General features: G+C 49.0%; 6 protein-coding genes across 6 annotated transcripts; 5 read left to right on the top strand and 1 right to left on the bottom strand.

Moving 5' to 3' along the window:
- Nucleotides 1–79: 79 nt before the first annotated feature.
- Nucleotides 80–1,153, bottom strand: ACHE_31257S (uncharacterized protein; the record flags this gene model as incomplete). Its single annotated transcript, XM_043277967.1, has 3 exons — nucleotides 80–563; nucleotides 626–1,061; nucleotides 1,111–1,153. 3 exons carry the CDS (start codon nucleotides 1,151–1,153, stop codon nucleotides 80–82), a joined length of 963 nt encoding a protein of 320 aa, XP_043135792.1.
- Nucleotides 1,154–2,514: 1,361 nt separating this feature from the next.
- On the top strand, nucleotides 2,515–6,768 carry MYO1 (class I myosin myoA; the record flags this gene model as incomplete). Its single annotated transcript, XM_043277966.1, has 9 exons — nucleotides 2,515–2,517; nucleotides 2,591–2,830; nucleotides 2,917–2,962; nucleotides 3,020–3,502; nucleotides 3,558–5,255; nucleotides 5,311–5,402; nucleotides 5,466–5,716; nucleotides 5,770–6,311; nucleotides 6,362–6,768. 9 exons carry the CDS (start codon nucleotides 2,515–2,517, stop codon nucleotides 6,766–6,768), a joined length of 3,762 nt encoding a protein of 1,253 aa, XP_043135791.1.
- A 681-nt stretch (nucleotides 6,769–7,449) lies between these two features.
- On the top strand, nucleotides 7,450–8,581 carry ACHE_31255A (uncharacterized protein; the record flags this gene model as incomplete). The annotated part of the gene is made up of 5 exons (XM_043277963.1): nucleotides 7,450–7,528; nucleotides 7,580–7,861; nucleotides 7,936–8,171; nucleotides 8,233–8,480; nucleotides 8,539–8,581. 5 exons carry the CDS (start codon nucleotides 7,450–7,452, stop codon nucleotides 8,579–8,581), a joined length of 888 nt encoding a protein of 295 aa, XP_043135790.1.
- Nucleotides 8,582–9,310: 729 nt separating this feature from the next.
- Nucleotides 9,311–11,151, top strand: ACHE_31254A (fungal specific transcription factor domain-containing protein; the record flags this gene model as incomplete). Its single annotated transcript, XM_043277962.1, has 4 exons — nucleotides 9,311–9,330; nucleotides 9,390–9,609; nucleotides 9,678–10,382; nucleotides 10,459–11,151. The coding sequence occupies 4 exons, from the start codon at nucleotides 9,311–9,313 to the stop codon at nucleotides 11,149–11,151; spliced, it is 1,638 nt and encodes a 545-aa protein (XP_043135789.1).
- A 338-nt stretch (nucleotides 11,152–11,489) lies between these two features.
- ACHE_31253A (uncharacterized protein) lies at nucleotides 11,490–12,009 on the top strand (the record flags this gene model as incomplete). Its single annotated transcript, XM_043277961.1, has 3 exons — nucleotides 11,490–11,526; nucleotides 11,579–11,744; nucleotides 11,805–12,009. The coding sequence occupies 3 exons, from the start codon at nucleotides 11,490–11,492 to the stop codon at nucleotides 12,007–12,009; spliced, it is 408 nt and encodes a 135-aa protein (XP_043135788.1).
- A 30-nt stretch (nucleotides 12,010–12,039) lies between these two features.
- Nucleotides 12,040–12,516, top strand: ACHE_31252A (uncharacterized protein; the record flags this gene model as incomplete). The annotated part of the gene is made up of 1 exon (XM_043277960.1): nucleotides 12,040–12,516. One exon carries the CDS (start codon nucleotides 12,040–12,042, stop codon nucleotides 12,514–12,516), a length of 477 nt encoding a protein of 158 aa, XP_043135787.1.
- Between the last annotated feature and the right edge of the window lie 2,019 nt (nucleotides 12,517–14,535).

The following is a 14,535-nucleotide window of genomic DNA, read 5'->3' as shown; positions in this document are numbered from 1 at the left end:
CAAAATCTGCTCTTGCTCACAATTTGAATCTTACGCTGACCATACAGTCTCTCCGCTAGATAGACAGACCAAAAAAAACTCAAAAGCCATCGTTTATGCCCCGGTCACGATCTTCATCCACCCTTTTCTGGTTATAGTCTATCCACCACACGTGTGTCGGGTCCTGACCCCCAGTTACCTTTCCAGGTTCCTTCTGAAGACTTCTCATCTCATCCCAAGGCTTTGGGCTGGAGACATAATGGATATTCTTAATTTTCTTATCGTCCCAGATAGCGTCATGCACGCCCTGCCAACGCAGCGTTTTCAACGCGTTGTAGATGTATGGAAGCGGAACCCAACGATCAGCAAGTACATCAGAGAGGAGGGTTTCATCTGCAAAGGCGTAATCCAATACTGCTGGAGTGGCTAGTTGACGGAGCATTCGGTCGTAAGTCGCAAGCGACGGGTTGACAACCAGAAGACCACTGTTGAGACCACCCAAGCTACCAACAGCAGGAGGTCCGACTGTTTGCGCAATCTCAGGGGTCATGTGCTGAGAGGTGTAGGCGCAGTTGGATGAGTTCCTTCAAAGATGCTATAAGCATACGGCTCACAACCGTTGTGGTAGAATGGAGTATTCACCCACCAGTACTTTGGATGGTGTTTCTTTTTCAGCGGATTGCAAGTGCACTCATGGGATGCTGCAATTACACGATTTCCAGTCACGCCCATTTCCGGTGGATCCAAGTCGAAATCCATCAATTCATCCATATTTTGGACAATCAACATGTCACTGTCAAGCATCACGACGCGTTCATACTCAACGAGCGAGAAAACAGTGAGCTTGGTCCAGCAGTCGACGAAACGAGCATTACAGCCAAAATCCGTGCCTGTAGAGGGTAGAAGGAGGGGGACAGAACGCTTGTGCAGGCCTCGGGCATCGAGGGCTGCATGTCCTTCGGCTGGGAATGAGTCTGTGTAGAGGACAAGCAGCGGGTACTTCGACTCATTCTTCCTGAGGCAGTAGTCAAGTATCAAGACACCAGGAAGATAGTTGATGTCTGCTACGAGAGTTGCCCATACTGGAGGATATTAGCGCATAATACAGTCCCTGCTACGGGATATGCTTGCCTTTTCTAGTGTTTATCTTTGGACTGGTATAGTCTCTGGTCATGATGATAATTTTCTTGTGTTTGAAATTGGCAAAAAGAGGGGTAAACCCATGATGAGGGAAGCACAGCTTTCTTATAACATAATCCGTAAGCGAGCCGATCACTTGGTGGCTGGCTGAAAACAACGCCTAGTTCAGCTGAATTGATCTTAATACTATGTACTGAAGTCTCGCAGGAGTGAGAAGTCGCATGGCCCACAACAGCCAGACTCCCATGAAGGCAATTGTTTTTGATCTGCAAAAAGCTTAGTATCACTTAATATCTACAGAGGAAAGATTTTGCTTGTTAACGACCAGCGTCCAGCTGGTGGGGTGCCGAAGGAGGTCATTTTCAGCCCCCATGAGAGTATAGAGCGACTTGAACGTTTAATGAGCCTTTATATAACTCGATGGTAGGCTTATATGTGTTAAGAAATAGCTGCGAGGAGCAGTCATTCTGTTTGGGTACAGACGGATATATTCCTACTCGTTCCTCCTGCATCCGAGAGTACATGGCCAGCTTCGTGGACCTATCGTCACCGCGTCTCTCAGGCAGACTCTGTGAAGCCCATTTCGCATGCACAGCTTCTGCTGCTCCTCACACTCTGCCTGAACATGATGAAGATGTTCTGAGCGATCTATTTCCGTCCGTGAGGGCGTTAAGTCAAGCGGTTCGCGATCCGGAGCGACAGATAGCATACACGTTTACTCGGGAAGATGAGATGTCTGAGAAGAGATTGGGCGGTTTGAATAGGCGAATCTGATAAGTTCTCCTTTTCCCTGCCAGAAGCACTGACCAATATGCTATTGCTAGACGATGCGTCGAAGCCCAAATCGTGCCCAAGAATGGAAAGGAGCACGTTCAGTCGTACTCCGGAGTAATGCGGCGAGAAATGACAAGCAGGACCAAAATCAAGGCACCGGTATTCTATCAGTCTGGATTGGCGCATTCAAGTGTAAATACTACTGAATTCTCCTGATTTCCTTTTGGAGGCAAAGGCTTGCGCGTTAGAACCAGAGCCACACTGTGGCGCAGTCACTGGCAGTCTTTCCCTGACGGACGGGCTAATCTCCATCGTCGTCATTCCCCATTGCTCTTGAACCTCCGTACTTACTCTCTACTTTCACATTCTATTCACTCTCTTGGTACTATACCAATTTCTATACCACTCTTTTGTTCCTGTTTTATTTATACGCCTCATCTACTCTACGCTCGTTGCTTGTCGGCCTTTCCCCGCCGCTTGGAATGAGTACTATCCCACCTCCCGCATTATTGTATCCGTAAACCTGTCCCTCCCCAGAGTTAACCCATCCCCCTCCGTTCGGACACAGTGGAATTCCTGTCGCCTGGCGCGAATTCAGGAAATATCGCTTAAGACACAATCATGGTGAGTACAGTCTTATTATCCTCGCAAACAGTATAATTCCAGACACACGAGACTAATATGCGATCGCTCTCAGGGACACTCGCGACGACCCGTTGGCGGAGAGAAGAAGAGTCGAGGCTTCGGTCGCTCGAAGGCTGCGGCCGACATTGGTGATGGTCGAGGAGCAGGAGGAAAGCCTCAAGTCAAGAAGGCTGTCTTCGAGACTACGAAGAAAAAGGAGATCGGAGTGTCGGACCTTACGCTGCTCAGCAAGATCTCCAACGAGGCCATTAACGATAATCTGAAGCTTCGGTTCGAACATGGCGAGATCTATGTAAGATACCTGCTGCTTTATTACACGGGAATCGCAGCATCATGCACGCTGGATATGGATCAGGGGCTAACAGTGTACCATCATAGACCTATATCGGACACGTCCTGGTGTCCGTCAACCCCTTTCGAGACTGTACGTCAACCGCTCCATGCAAACAATGTATCGAGTTTCTTTACTGACAGCTTGCAGTGGGTATCTACACTGACCAGGTCCTCGACTCCTACCGGAATAAGAACCGTCTCGAAGTCCCGCCCCATGTCTTTGCCGTGGCCGAATCCGCCTATTATAACATGAACGCATACAAAGACAACCAATGTGTGATTATCTCGGGAGAATCGGGTGCCGGAAAGACGGAAGCTGCCAAGCGGATCATGCAGTACATTGCCAGTGTATCCGGCGGCAGTGATTCCTCCATCCAGCAGACCAAGGACATGGTTTTGGCCACCAACCCTCTGCTCGAATCTTTTGGTAACGCAAAGACCCTGCGCAATAACAACTCGTCGCGGTTCGGAAAATACCTGGAGCTGGAATTTAACGCCCAAGGTGAGCCGGTGGGTGCGCACATCACCAACTACCTGCTCGAGAAGTCGCGAGTTGTCGGTCAGATCACGAATGAGCGGAACTTCCACATCTTCTATCAGTTCACCAAGGCGGCTCCGCAAAAGTACAGAGGTAGGGACTGAATCTTATTGGTTATTCCGTACAAGTTGGCTTACACATAATTTAGATCTGTTTGGTGTACAACAGCCGCAGTCCTATATGTATACGAGCCGGTCGAAGTGCTTCGATGTGCCAGGTGTGGACGATAATGCCGAATTTCAGGATACGTTGAATGCCATGAGTGTCATTGGTATGACGGAGGCTGAGCAGGACGACGTTTTCCGCATGCTCGCGGCAATTCTGTGGATCGGAAACATTCAGTTTGTCGAGGATGACCAAGGAAACTCCGCCATCGCAGACGAGTCGGTTATCGCATACGTCGCATACTTGCTTGAGGTTGACTCGCCTTCAGTGCACAGAGCCATGACGATCCGCTTGATGGAAACGGCACGTGGTGGACGCCGGGGATCGGTGTACGAAGTGCCCTTGAACACGACACAGGCACTCGCTGTCCGTGACGCCTTGTCCAAGGCGATTTATTTCAATCTCTTCGACTGGATCGTGGAGCGTATCAACTCTTCTTTGACCGCCAGAAGCTCGATTTCCAATTCGATCGGTATTCTGGATATTTACGGATTTGAAATCTTTGAGAAGAACTCGTTCGAGCAACTTTGTATCAACTATGTCAACGAGAAGCTGCAACAGATCTTCATTCAGTTGACCTTGAAGGCTGAACAAGATGAATATGCTCGTGAACAGATCAAGTGGACACCAATTACCTACTTCGATAACAAGGTCGTATGCTCGCTAATCGAAGACAAACGCCCTCCTGGTGTTTTTGCTGCCTTGAACGATGCCTGTGCGACGGCCCACGCCGATTCAAGTGCTGCGGATAACACCTTCGTCGGTCGTCTCAACTTTTTGGGACAGAACCCCAACTTTGAAAGTCGCCAGGGCCAATTTATCGTCAAGCACTACGCTGGTGATGTGAGCTACTCGGTTCAGGGAATGACTGATAAGAACAAGGATGCACTGCTCAAGGACCTGCTGAACCTCGTTGGATCGAGTGGCAATCCGTTTGTCCACACGCTCTTCCCGAACCAGGTTAACCAGGATGACAAGAGACGGCCGCCAACTGCTAGTGACAAGATTAAAACCTCTGCGAATGACCTGGTGGCGACTTTGATGAAGGCGCAGCCCTCTTACATCCGAACAATCAAGCCCAATGACAACAAGGCACCAAAGGAGTACAACATTGGGAACGTTCTGCACCAGATCAAGTACCTGGGTCTCCAAGAGAACGTTCGGATCAGACGTGCTGGTTTTGCTTATCGTCAAACCTTCGACAAGTTCGTGGAGCGATTCTATCTGCTGTCCCCCAAGACATCCTATGCCGGTGAATACACATGGACTGGTGACGTCGAGACCGGAGCTCGCCAGATCTTACAGGACACTAGTATCCCGACAGAAGAATACCAGATGGGTATCTCGAAGGTCTTTGTCAAGACACCAGAGACGCTCTTTGCTCTGGAGGCGATGCGTGACCGTTACTGGCACAACATGGCTATTCGAATCCAGCGTGCTTGGCGAAACTACTTGCGGTACCGCACAGAATGTGCTATCCGTATCCAGCGTTTCTGGCGTCGCATGACTGGCGGTCTCGAATACATTAAGATCCGTGACCAGGGCCACAAGATTCTTCAGAACCGCAAGGAACGCCGACGGATGAGTTTGCTTGGTTCTCGTCGGTTCCTGGGTGATTACCTCGGGGTGGCGAACAAGGGCGGTCCTGGGGAGATGATCCGCAGCAATGCTGGTATCAGCGGTAAGTGTTAATAATTCCCCATTCCATTGTGAATTACGATCTAATGAACATATAGGAGCGGAGGATGTCCTGTTCTCATGCCGTGGTGAGGTCTTGGTGTCTAAGTTTGGCCGATCCAGCAAGCCTGCCCCTAGGATTCTGGTCTTGGTAGGTGTTTCTAGCCATGATACCGTTGATATCTTTTTACTTACTCCCTTTTTTTCTCAATAGACAAGCCGACATGTGTATATTGTCGCGCAAAACCTCGTAAACAACCAATTGGTGATCTCGTCCGAACGAACGATCCCAGTGGGTGCAATCAAGAGTGTCAGCTGCTCGAACCTGAAGGATGACTGGTTCTCTCTTGTTGTCGGCAGCCCACAAGAACCTGATCCTCTTCTAAACTGTGTTTTCAAGACGGAGTTCTTCACCCACCTCAACACTGCTCTCCGCGGCTCGCTGAACTTGAAGATAGCAGACCAGTATGTCTCCCCTGGCCTGTACAGTTGATTACTTCAAGACTGACAATATCTAGCGTTGAGTACAACAAGAAGCCTGGCAAGATTGCTACGGTCAAGTCCGTCAAGGATTCAACCGTTGCAAGAGATGACTTGTACAAGAGTGGTACAATCCACACAGGCCAGGGAGAGCCTGCCAACGCCGTCTCCAAGCCAACACCACGGCCGAAACAGGTGGCTGCCAGACCTGTTACAACTGGCAAGCTACTTCGTCCTGGAGGTCCTGGAGGCGGTCCATCTAAGCTGGCATCGCGACCTAAACCTGCGCCGGCCCCTCGACCTTTGCCTGGGGCAAGTGTTCCCGCACCGGCGCCTGTCCAGCCCAAGCCTATTCCTCAATCCGTGTCAGCTGTGGCAGCAGCTGCAACTACACACAGCCGGACCGGCTCTTCGGGTTCTGTGAAGGCTCCTCCACCGCCCCCGCCCGCGCCGCCAGCGACAGCAGCGGCACCGCAGAAACCGGTGGCCAAGGCGTTGTATGATTTCTCTAGTGCTCAGGCCAATGAATTGTCTGTCCGGGCAGGTGAAATCGTCCAAGTAGTGTCCCGGGAAGGAAATGGTATGTTGACAAACTTGTTTATTCCAAAGGCATTTGCTAACTTAACATAGGCTGGTGGCTTTGTATGAACATGACGACCTCCGTCCAAGGCTGGGCACCCGAAGCCTACCTAGAAGAGCAAGCCGCACCGGCACCCAAACCGACACCGCCGCCACCGCCACCGGCCGCACCCCGAGCGGCCCCTAGCCCGGTATCGAACGGAGCCGCCACGGCGGCAGCAGCCAAGGCCAAGCCCGCACCGCCCGCACCGCCAGCTAAGAGACCTAATATGGCAGGTCGGAAGACAGCACCAGCACCTCCGCCAGCACCCCGAGACAGCGCAGTTAGCATGAACCAAGAGTCGAACAGTGGACGCGCGACGCCGACGAACGCCAGTTTGGCCGGTGGCTTGGCAGAGGCATTGCGGGCGCGTCAAAGTGCGATGCGGGGAAAGCAAGATGATGACGATGAGTGGTGATTTCTTTTCATTCCTTGTATTTGCGCTTTTACTTTATTTCTCTCTTTACATTCTTTTGCCGTTCATTAGTGTTGCCAGTTTAGTACCCTTAGAGTGTTCTTGCTTTGCTGTTTGTTTGAGCTGCATACCCTGCTTGGATAAGTGGTTGGATAGATTGTTTGTTGTCCCGTTTAGTTTACATACAGTACATATGTACCGGATTCTTAGACTTTGCTTTCCCCCTTTCCCTTCCAGAGCTCAATTGTATTCGCAGTGATAGTGCCAGCCATACCAAGGTGCCCATACGGCGTAGCAAACCCTACACCACCAATTACAATCCCGTCTAAAAATACAAGTACATTAATATTGCTTGATGCACGATTTGATAGGCCATTTAATAATAGCTGATCCTTCAAACTCCATGCCACGATGTACAGCTGTTATCTAACTGATCAACATAGCCAACATGATTTGCAGTCGAGCTACCTATCCAAGCTCACCAGCTGTCCACCGACATATGCACCCATTGGGCTGAGCAGCGCCATTATCTGCAGCAATTTTTGACACGTCAGGAAGGCTGATTTTGGGAATTGAGGCTATTTGCTATTTATAAAGGACTCAATGTACGGAATGGTTGAAACGAATCTCGCATTTAACTAGTTACTTGTAGAAGTTTGGACACATAACTGAAAATATTCAAACATGCAACCCTTGACCAAATCGCCGCGTGGCCGGCGCAGCCCGCCCAGCGACGATATTGAGAAACAATTGATACAAGCCGGTAAGCAGCTTCTTCAACCCTGTATAGGAAAACAAAGCTAACCGTCACTAGTTCCAGTACCCCAACCACTTACCTCAGACCAACCGGCCGGATACCCCCGGTACTCAGCATACATCGCAGCCGACGAAACTTCTCAGATCTACCGCCGCTTCTCGACCCTTCGAACAAGACTACTCCTCTCCAAACAAGACTCGCTATCCGTCCTCGAGAACAAACTTGATAAGATCGATCGTGGAGAGAAGTGTAAGGTGTTTCTGGGGAGTAGACGAAGGGATCGGAATCAGGAGAGGCATAATGTACTGTTGCAGATTGAGGCTGAGTTAGCTGGATACGGTACGTTTGGTTTCCCTGTTCTTGGGAGATGAGGTTTTGCTTGTGGGTGGTATAATCTAATGATGGTTTGGTAGATGAACTTGTCGAGCGAAGCGCACGGGTTGCTCGTTTGACGCAGGCTCAGAGACGGGATGTTGAGGGGTTGAGAAAGTGGGTTGATGGGAATGGGTGTATAGCACGAGAGGAGAGTAGGTATCTTGGACATGGGGGGGATCTGTTTACGTTTAGTTCGGAGGATGAGGACCCTTTGTCTCGACTTGAACGGTCTGTGGAGGATGCTTTAGTTCCGTTCTTTAGGAGCTATTACAAGGTTGATCAACTATCTCACCACTACACCCAATAGCAAGAGACGTTTGCTAAAACAGCAACAGAAACAAGCATCCGAAGACACACCACCTGACGTCTCCACCCCATCAGCATTTCTCGCAAAAAGAGTCGCCCGAGCATCAATGGCTGCAATTATCACAACCGTTCTTCTATTACCAATGCTCGTATGCAGCTTCCTGCCCAGTCTCATTGCTCGAGTGGCTATTACCGCCATCTCGGTTATGGTCTTGATTGCAATGGTGTCTGGGTTTACGAAAGCGAGGAGCATTGAGGTTCTTGCTGCGAGTGCTATGTTAGTATAACTGTTTTCTGTGAAGAGGGATATAGTTGCTGATGTGTTGTTGTGTCAGATATGCCACTGTTATGATGGTGCTTGTTACGAATGGGTCGTGAGGAAATATAAACCTCGACGCCGTTTTTCCAATGGCGATACAATTCAGATAAATCCCCGGAGGATTCACTAAACTCAGCGCTGAGTTGGATGCTCCAACACATGGAACGTCCCAGCTAGAGAGCATGGTATCTCATTCTGGTCTCCTACGTGGCTCGCGGGCCTATACTCGGCCCCTACCTATTTACTTCCCAGTTCAGCGCCGGCGCTTGTACAGTCACAGGCTTGAGCCGTGTCATTCCTTCATGCATTATTTTCCTTTGTTTTATTCTGATACTGTAATACTATGTTTAATACTACCACTATATATCTTCTTGGCCAGCCGGTGCTCTATGGTATCTCTTCCAGCAAACCATTGCGCTGAGTAGAGATTGGTGCCAGTAACATAGCTGCCTCATCAGTAAATCTCACAAATGAAACAATTTCCCAAAGTTTTCCAATACCACGCCTCATGCATACTACAACAAGCTGCCATAGTTCAGAGGAAAATCACGTGTCAATCTCAGGATTGAAATCAACCCCGAAGCGGGATCGATGCCACTAACCACAATCCACATAGAATGCCCTGAATTTCACTCATCAGCCCCATTGAATCTACCCAAACAGTCTTGTCACAATATGGAAAAAGTTAGCCAATCACAAAACCAATTCATCCTCATCTCCCGGCCGGACTAGCTCATACAACCGAAGCTGCATCCGATGCAACCGCCGGAAAGTCCGATGCGACAAGAATGATCCATGTGGCCATTGCGTGAAAGGTGGAGAACGGTGCGTATTTCCTGGACCTAAGCGAGCTCCCCGGAAACTTAGGCGGCCGCCTATATCTGAGGTTGTTGCGCGTTTGAGGCAATTGGAGCAGGAGGTGGAGAGGCTTCATTCTGGGTCTCCTGCGGACGGTCATGACGTACCTTCAAGTGTGACTTCGCGTTCGGATGCACTGCATGCGAACAATAATGAGGGCAAATTGATCGTCAAGGAGGGAAAGAGTCGGTATGTGGGCGATGAGGCGTCTGTTGTCCTTGGGGATAAGGTGAGTTAGTTCGACTTTATGCGTTAATTGTGGTACCTAAATTGATGTCGTTGATTCGAGAATTGCAGGATATTTGTAACAATTCTCCTCCCGAAGAAGATGTTGACGAGTCAGGTCCTTCTGTCCTACAGTTCGTCAGTATCCTCGGAAACGACTGGGTTCCTGATGCATTGCACAGCAGCACCTATATCTGCCCTGAGCATACCCAGGAGCTGTGGCGTATCTATCAAATTAACGTTGCTCCGCTGATAGCAATCATCCATAGACCGTCTGTCGAAGAGATGGTTTATCAGGTATCTGATAGTCTTAATCCAGATCCTGCCCATGTGGTTTTGCTACTATCGGTTTGTTATGCCGCCATTGTCAGTATGGACCAGGACCAGTGTATCGAGATACTGGGCGAAGACAGCGAGACATGTATCCAGAAATACAAATTAGCCATGGACCAAGCCTTGGTTAGAGCCAACTTTATTAAATCCCAGAACATCCATGTTCTACAAGCAGCCGTACTGTTCCTGCTCTGTCTCCGCCGGAAAGGAGATACGAGGCTTGTATGGGCTGCATCTGCCGTTGTAGTTCGTGTCGCTCAGGGACAGGGTCTCCACCGCGATGGACAACATTTGGGACTGAGCCCCTTTGATACGGAGATCCGTCGTCGACTGTGGTGGCATATATGCATTTTGGACATGCTCTGCTCAGGAAATCAGGGAACAGATTTCCAGATTCAGCCTGGGATGTTTGACACGCAACTTCCATCTAACATTGAGTATGATGTACTTACTCCCTCATTAACGGAGTTGCCGCGTGAGAAGTTTCGGTTGTACAGACATCACACTCTGTATTGTCCAGTGCGAGATATTCGCCAACCTCTACTGGCCGAATAAATTTATCGAAGCCAAATTATCCAGAGACGATCAAGAGAACCTCGTGAAATCTCTGGCAACTCGACTCGAGAATCAATACCTGAAACATCTGGATCTGGACATTCCAGTACAATGGATGCACGCAACAATTGCCAGACTCAGTCTCTCCAAAACATGGTTATTAGTTCATTACAAAACCGCTGATGGATCGGCCATTTCCCAAGAACCCGCTGACGAAGCTTTCAATATAGCCATCGAGGTTGTCAAGTTTGCCCACTTACTGCACACCAATGAGAGCACCTCTCAATGGGCCTGGTTATGCAAAAGCTACGAACAATGGCACGCAGTGGCATTCATTCTCTCAGAACTCTGCGCTCGCCCGATAACTCCAGAAACCAACCACGCATGGGAAGTGGTTACCGAGGTATATAGACAATGGCAGGAAGATAATACGCAAACAAGTCTGATTCTCCGGAAACCTATCTCGCGGTTGATGCAACGCGCGGCACTGTCGAGGGCGGCTAAGGTGGAAGTAGCGCCATCTAACCAACTTGCAGGAAATAGTTCATCCATGGGTGCTCCGTTGGCAAAATTCGCGTCTAATTCGGAAGTCCTTTCACACGACATGTATGACCTAGCTCTACCGGATATGGAATGGCTTTGGGAACCATTGTTATAATGTACCCGGAGCGATGGGACGTCATAGTACAGGGCCATTATAGTCGGCGCCTTTTCATGCTTTTCTCTTTTGCATAATCCGGTCGCTCATCATTAATATATGAACGCAATATCCACTTCTTCAATGAGCCAATTTGAAGATTACCCAGGTTCGGGATATTTTCAATGCCGAGTCACCGAGTAGCGAATATTTACTCATGATCGGGGTTGATCTCAAAACCGAGCGTCTCTTACATGCCTCGCCATGAAAAGCAACAAATTATAAAAACAGGCTCCTTGGATCTATTAAGTTCCCCTTTAACATTAGAGTTAACTGATAAGCACACAAATTCACAGAAGATGGCTACTACTGTGAAAAAAAGTCGCGATCATCGGGGTACGTACGCACTAACATGCTCGAATTACCATGGCATACTGACGTCGCCCAGGCAAGTGGGCTACTAGAAAGCCGCATAGCTATTTATTTAGTTATTGCACGATACAACGTAAAGACTCGCAGAAGCTGGTTCCCGCCGTACTACAGGTAGTCAAGACGGAACTCAACGATGAGGCCGGCTTGACTCAGGCTTTTCGGGAACAGGATGTTTTTATCAGGTGAGTTTTCACATGTGTTAGTTGAATCACACGCGCAACTTTCTAACTCTATCGCTGAAGCGCCGTCGGTGTACCAGCGTTTGAAAACGAGAAGATCTGGCTAGACGTTGCCATCGCTGCATCCGTGAAACGCATCATCCCCTCAGAATTCACCACAAACCTAGAATCTCCTCTAGCAATCCAGCTCCCCGTCGCAACCGAAAAGGTGAAAGCTCGCCAATACCTTACGTCGAAAATCACCAGCTCTTCCGCACCGACGACTTGAACTTCGCTGAACAACGGTGCATTCCTCGACATGACCATCAAGTTTGGTGCATTGGGCCCCAACCCGATGACCAAACAGGCAGTTTTTCACAACGGTGGGGACATCGAAATTGGGCCTTTTACGTTGGCTGATATTGCTGAGGCTATTGTTCGAATCTTGGATCCTGCCAATTTCGCGGATACTGCGAACCAGGCAGCCTATATTTACTCTGCTGCTGTCACAGAGCGGAAGTTGACGGTGATAGTGTCAAAGATACTGGGTGTTGACTTTGGGTCTGTTGAGAATGGGAGTGTCCCTTACGTGAATATTGGTGAGTTGATGGAGAAGGCGAAGGGGCAGTTGGCAGCGGGTGATATCTCTGGGATGCTCAATTACTACTATGTGATGATGTACGAGGAGGGCTATGGCGGGAAGGACTTCAGAAAGTTTTCTTGGAATGAGCGCTTGGGGATACGGTTGATGAGTGATGATGAGCTGGAGAAGGCTATTCGTGAGATTCTTGCTTAGATTTAGGCATTGAATGTGTTGTGTCAGTTTTCATAAGTAGTCAAGCATTATGTTCAGCTAAAGTTATATAACAGCATTACAGATCAAGCTTTTGCCATTCCTAGCGAAATCACTTTATCTAGATAAATGAAACCCCACACCATTCATGGAAAATACACCATAGGTACTGATCCATCCTTGGGACGGTGCTTGCCCTGAGCAACGCGTCTGTTGTGTACAACGTATACGATGATTTGCACCAAAACACTCGCGATTCCTACAGATACCATGATAATCATCGTCCGCAAGCCCGTCGAATACCTTGATTGTGTTAATGAGAGAAAAGCTTGTCAATAGGGATGGATGAACATGACTTACAGAGGTTTGTCGTCGACCTGAAAGTACTGCGCCCCAGCCATTAAACCTGCAATCGCAGACATAACCCACATTCTAAATCAAAGATTCCCATCGTCAGCAAAGGCAAGGTTATGACAGACGCGAAAAAACTTACGCAATACTAATACTCCTCTCCCTCGGATCCCGACAGTTTATCTGGACCCAAGAGACATGTATCGGATGATATCCAACCGCGGAACTGTTTACAGAGGTCCAAAGTCCCCAACGGGACCATTTTCCGACATGGGGCTGGACCTGGAGAGCCACTATGAGGGAAACAAGGTAGAGGAATTGAGCAGTTATAACTGAGACACCTCGGAACTTAATTCGGTCCGCCATAGAGGCGAAGCAGAATACGACAATGAGGGCTAGGGAGGCACCGACCGCTGCTAAGGCATTGGCTGAGATTCTGTCGAATCCCAGGGACCTGTGCATTGGTAGTTAGCTACAGTTCCCTTGATATTGTATCCGGTACCAACGGCAGTACTAGACCTACATGATAATGGTCGGGGTGTAAGTTGTCAGGGGACTCCATGTCGAAAACACGACGAACGTAGAAACAAAGTGCGGCCAGCGGCGGTAGTGAGACACTGTACGCCATATGATATTAAGAGGAATATGTAAGCCCTGGGCGCCTCCGCAATTTTCGTCATTGTCGTATTCAAGCCGTTGCTGAAGAATGCCTTTCTCAGAATCGGAAAGCCTGATAAGTCCTGGACTAAGCAGAGGCCTGGGAAGGTCGGGAGATCCAGGTAGGAGTAGGAGGAGGACGAACGATACGGAAATCGTGAAGAGTCCCTCAACTGCTTGAAAGGCATGTTAAAGAAATAGCACTATTCGTTATGCTAACACGAGCGTATACGCACTTAGAAAGAGCCACTGCCATCCTCTAACACCGCGCTGACCGTCGAGTTTTAGAATGCCAGATGCCAGGAGAGGACTTACGGCATTGCCGCCAAACATGCCAAAGAAGAAAACGGCAAGTCTCTTGGGCACTTCTCGTTTTGTATACCAAGTTGATAAAGTAACGTACTCCACATGCGAATGTAACACACGGGCGAATGTAACACGAAATCGCTCCGACGCGACTTCCGATTTCTACTACAAATTTCACCACACCCAACGATGCCTCAGAAACATGATGAAAGCCAAGTAATATTGGCCCTTCAAGCTATGCAAAATGATAAAAATCTAAGCGCTCGAGCCGCTGGCAGGATCTATCACGTGGATCATGTGAAGCTTAGTCGCCGCCGGCGTGGCATGCAATCACGATGCAATATATCAGCCAATTCACGGAAGCTCACTGATCTAGAGGAATCAACGATTGTCGAACACATACTTGATCTAGATTCCAAAGGGTTTCCTCCTCGGTTGTCTGGTGTGGAAGATATGGCCAACCGACTACCGACTACTCACAACGCGCGACGCGGGACGCGTTGGGGTAAACTGGGCTAGCACCTTTGTCAAACGGCACCCAGAGCTCACAACTCGTTTCAATCGGAAATATGACTATCAGAGGGCTCTATGCGAAGACCCAGAAGTTATTTGTCGTTGGTTTACACTTGTTCAAAACACAATTGCGAAGTATGGCATCCAGGAAGCAGATATCTATAACTTTGATGAAACTGGGTTTCAGATGGGAGT

This window comes from Aspergillus chevalieri, chromosome 3 (assembly GCF_016861735.1).
Source record: "Aspergillus chevalieri M1 DNA, chromosome 3, nearly complete sequence".
Classification (NCBI taxonomy): domain Eukaryota; kingdom Fungi; phylum Ascomycota; class Eurotiomycetes; order Eurotiales; family Aspergillaceae; genus Aspergillus; species Aspergillus chevalieri.
Note: the sequence above shows the minus strand (reverse complement) of the source record. Positions and strands in the feature narration are given on the sequence as shown.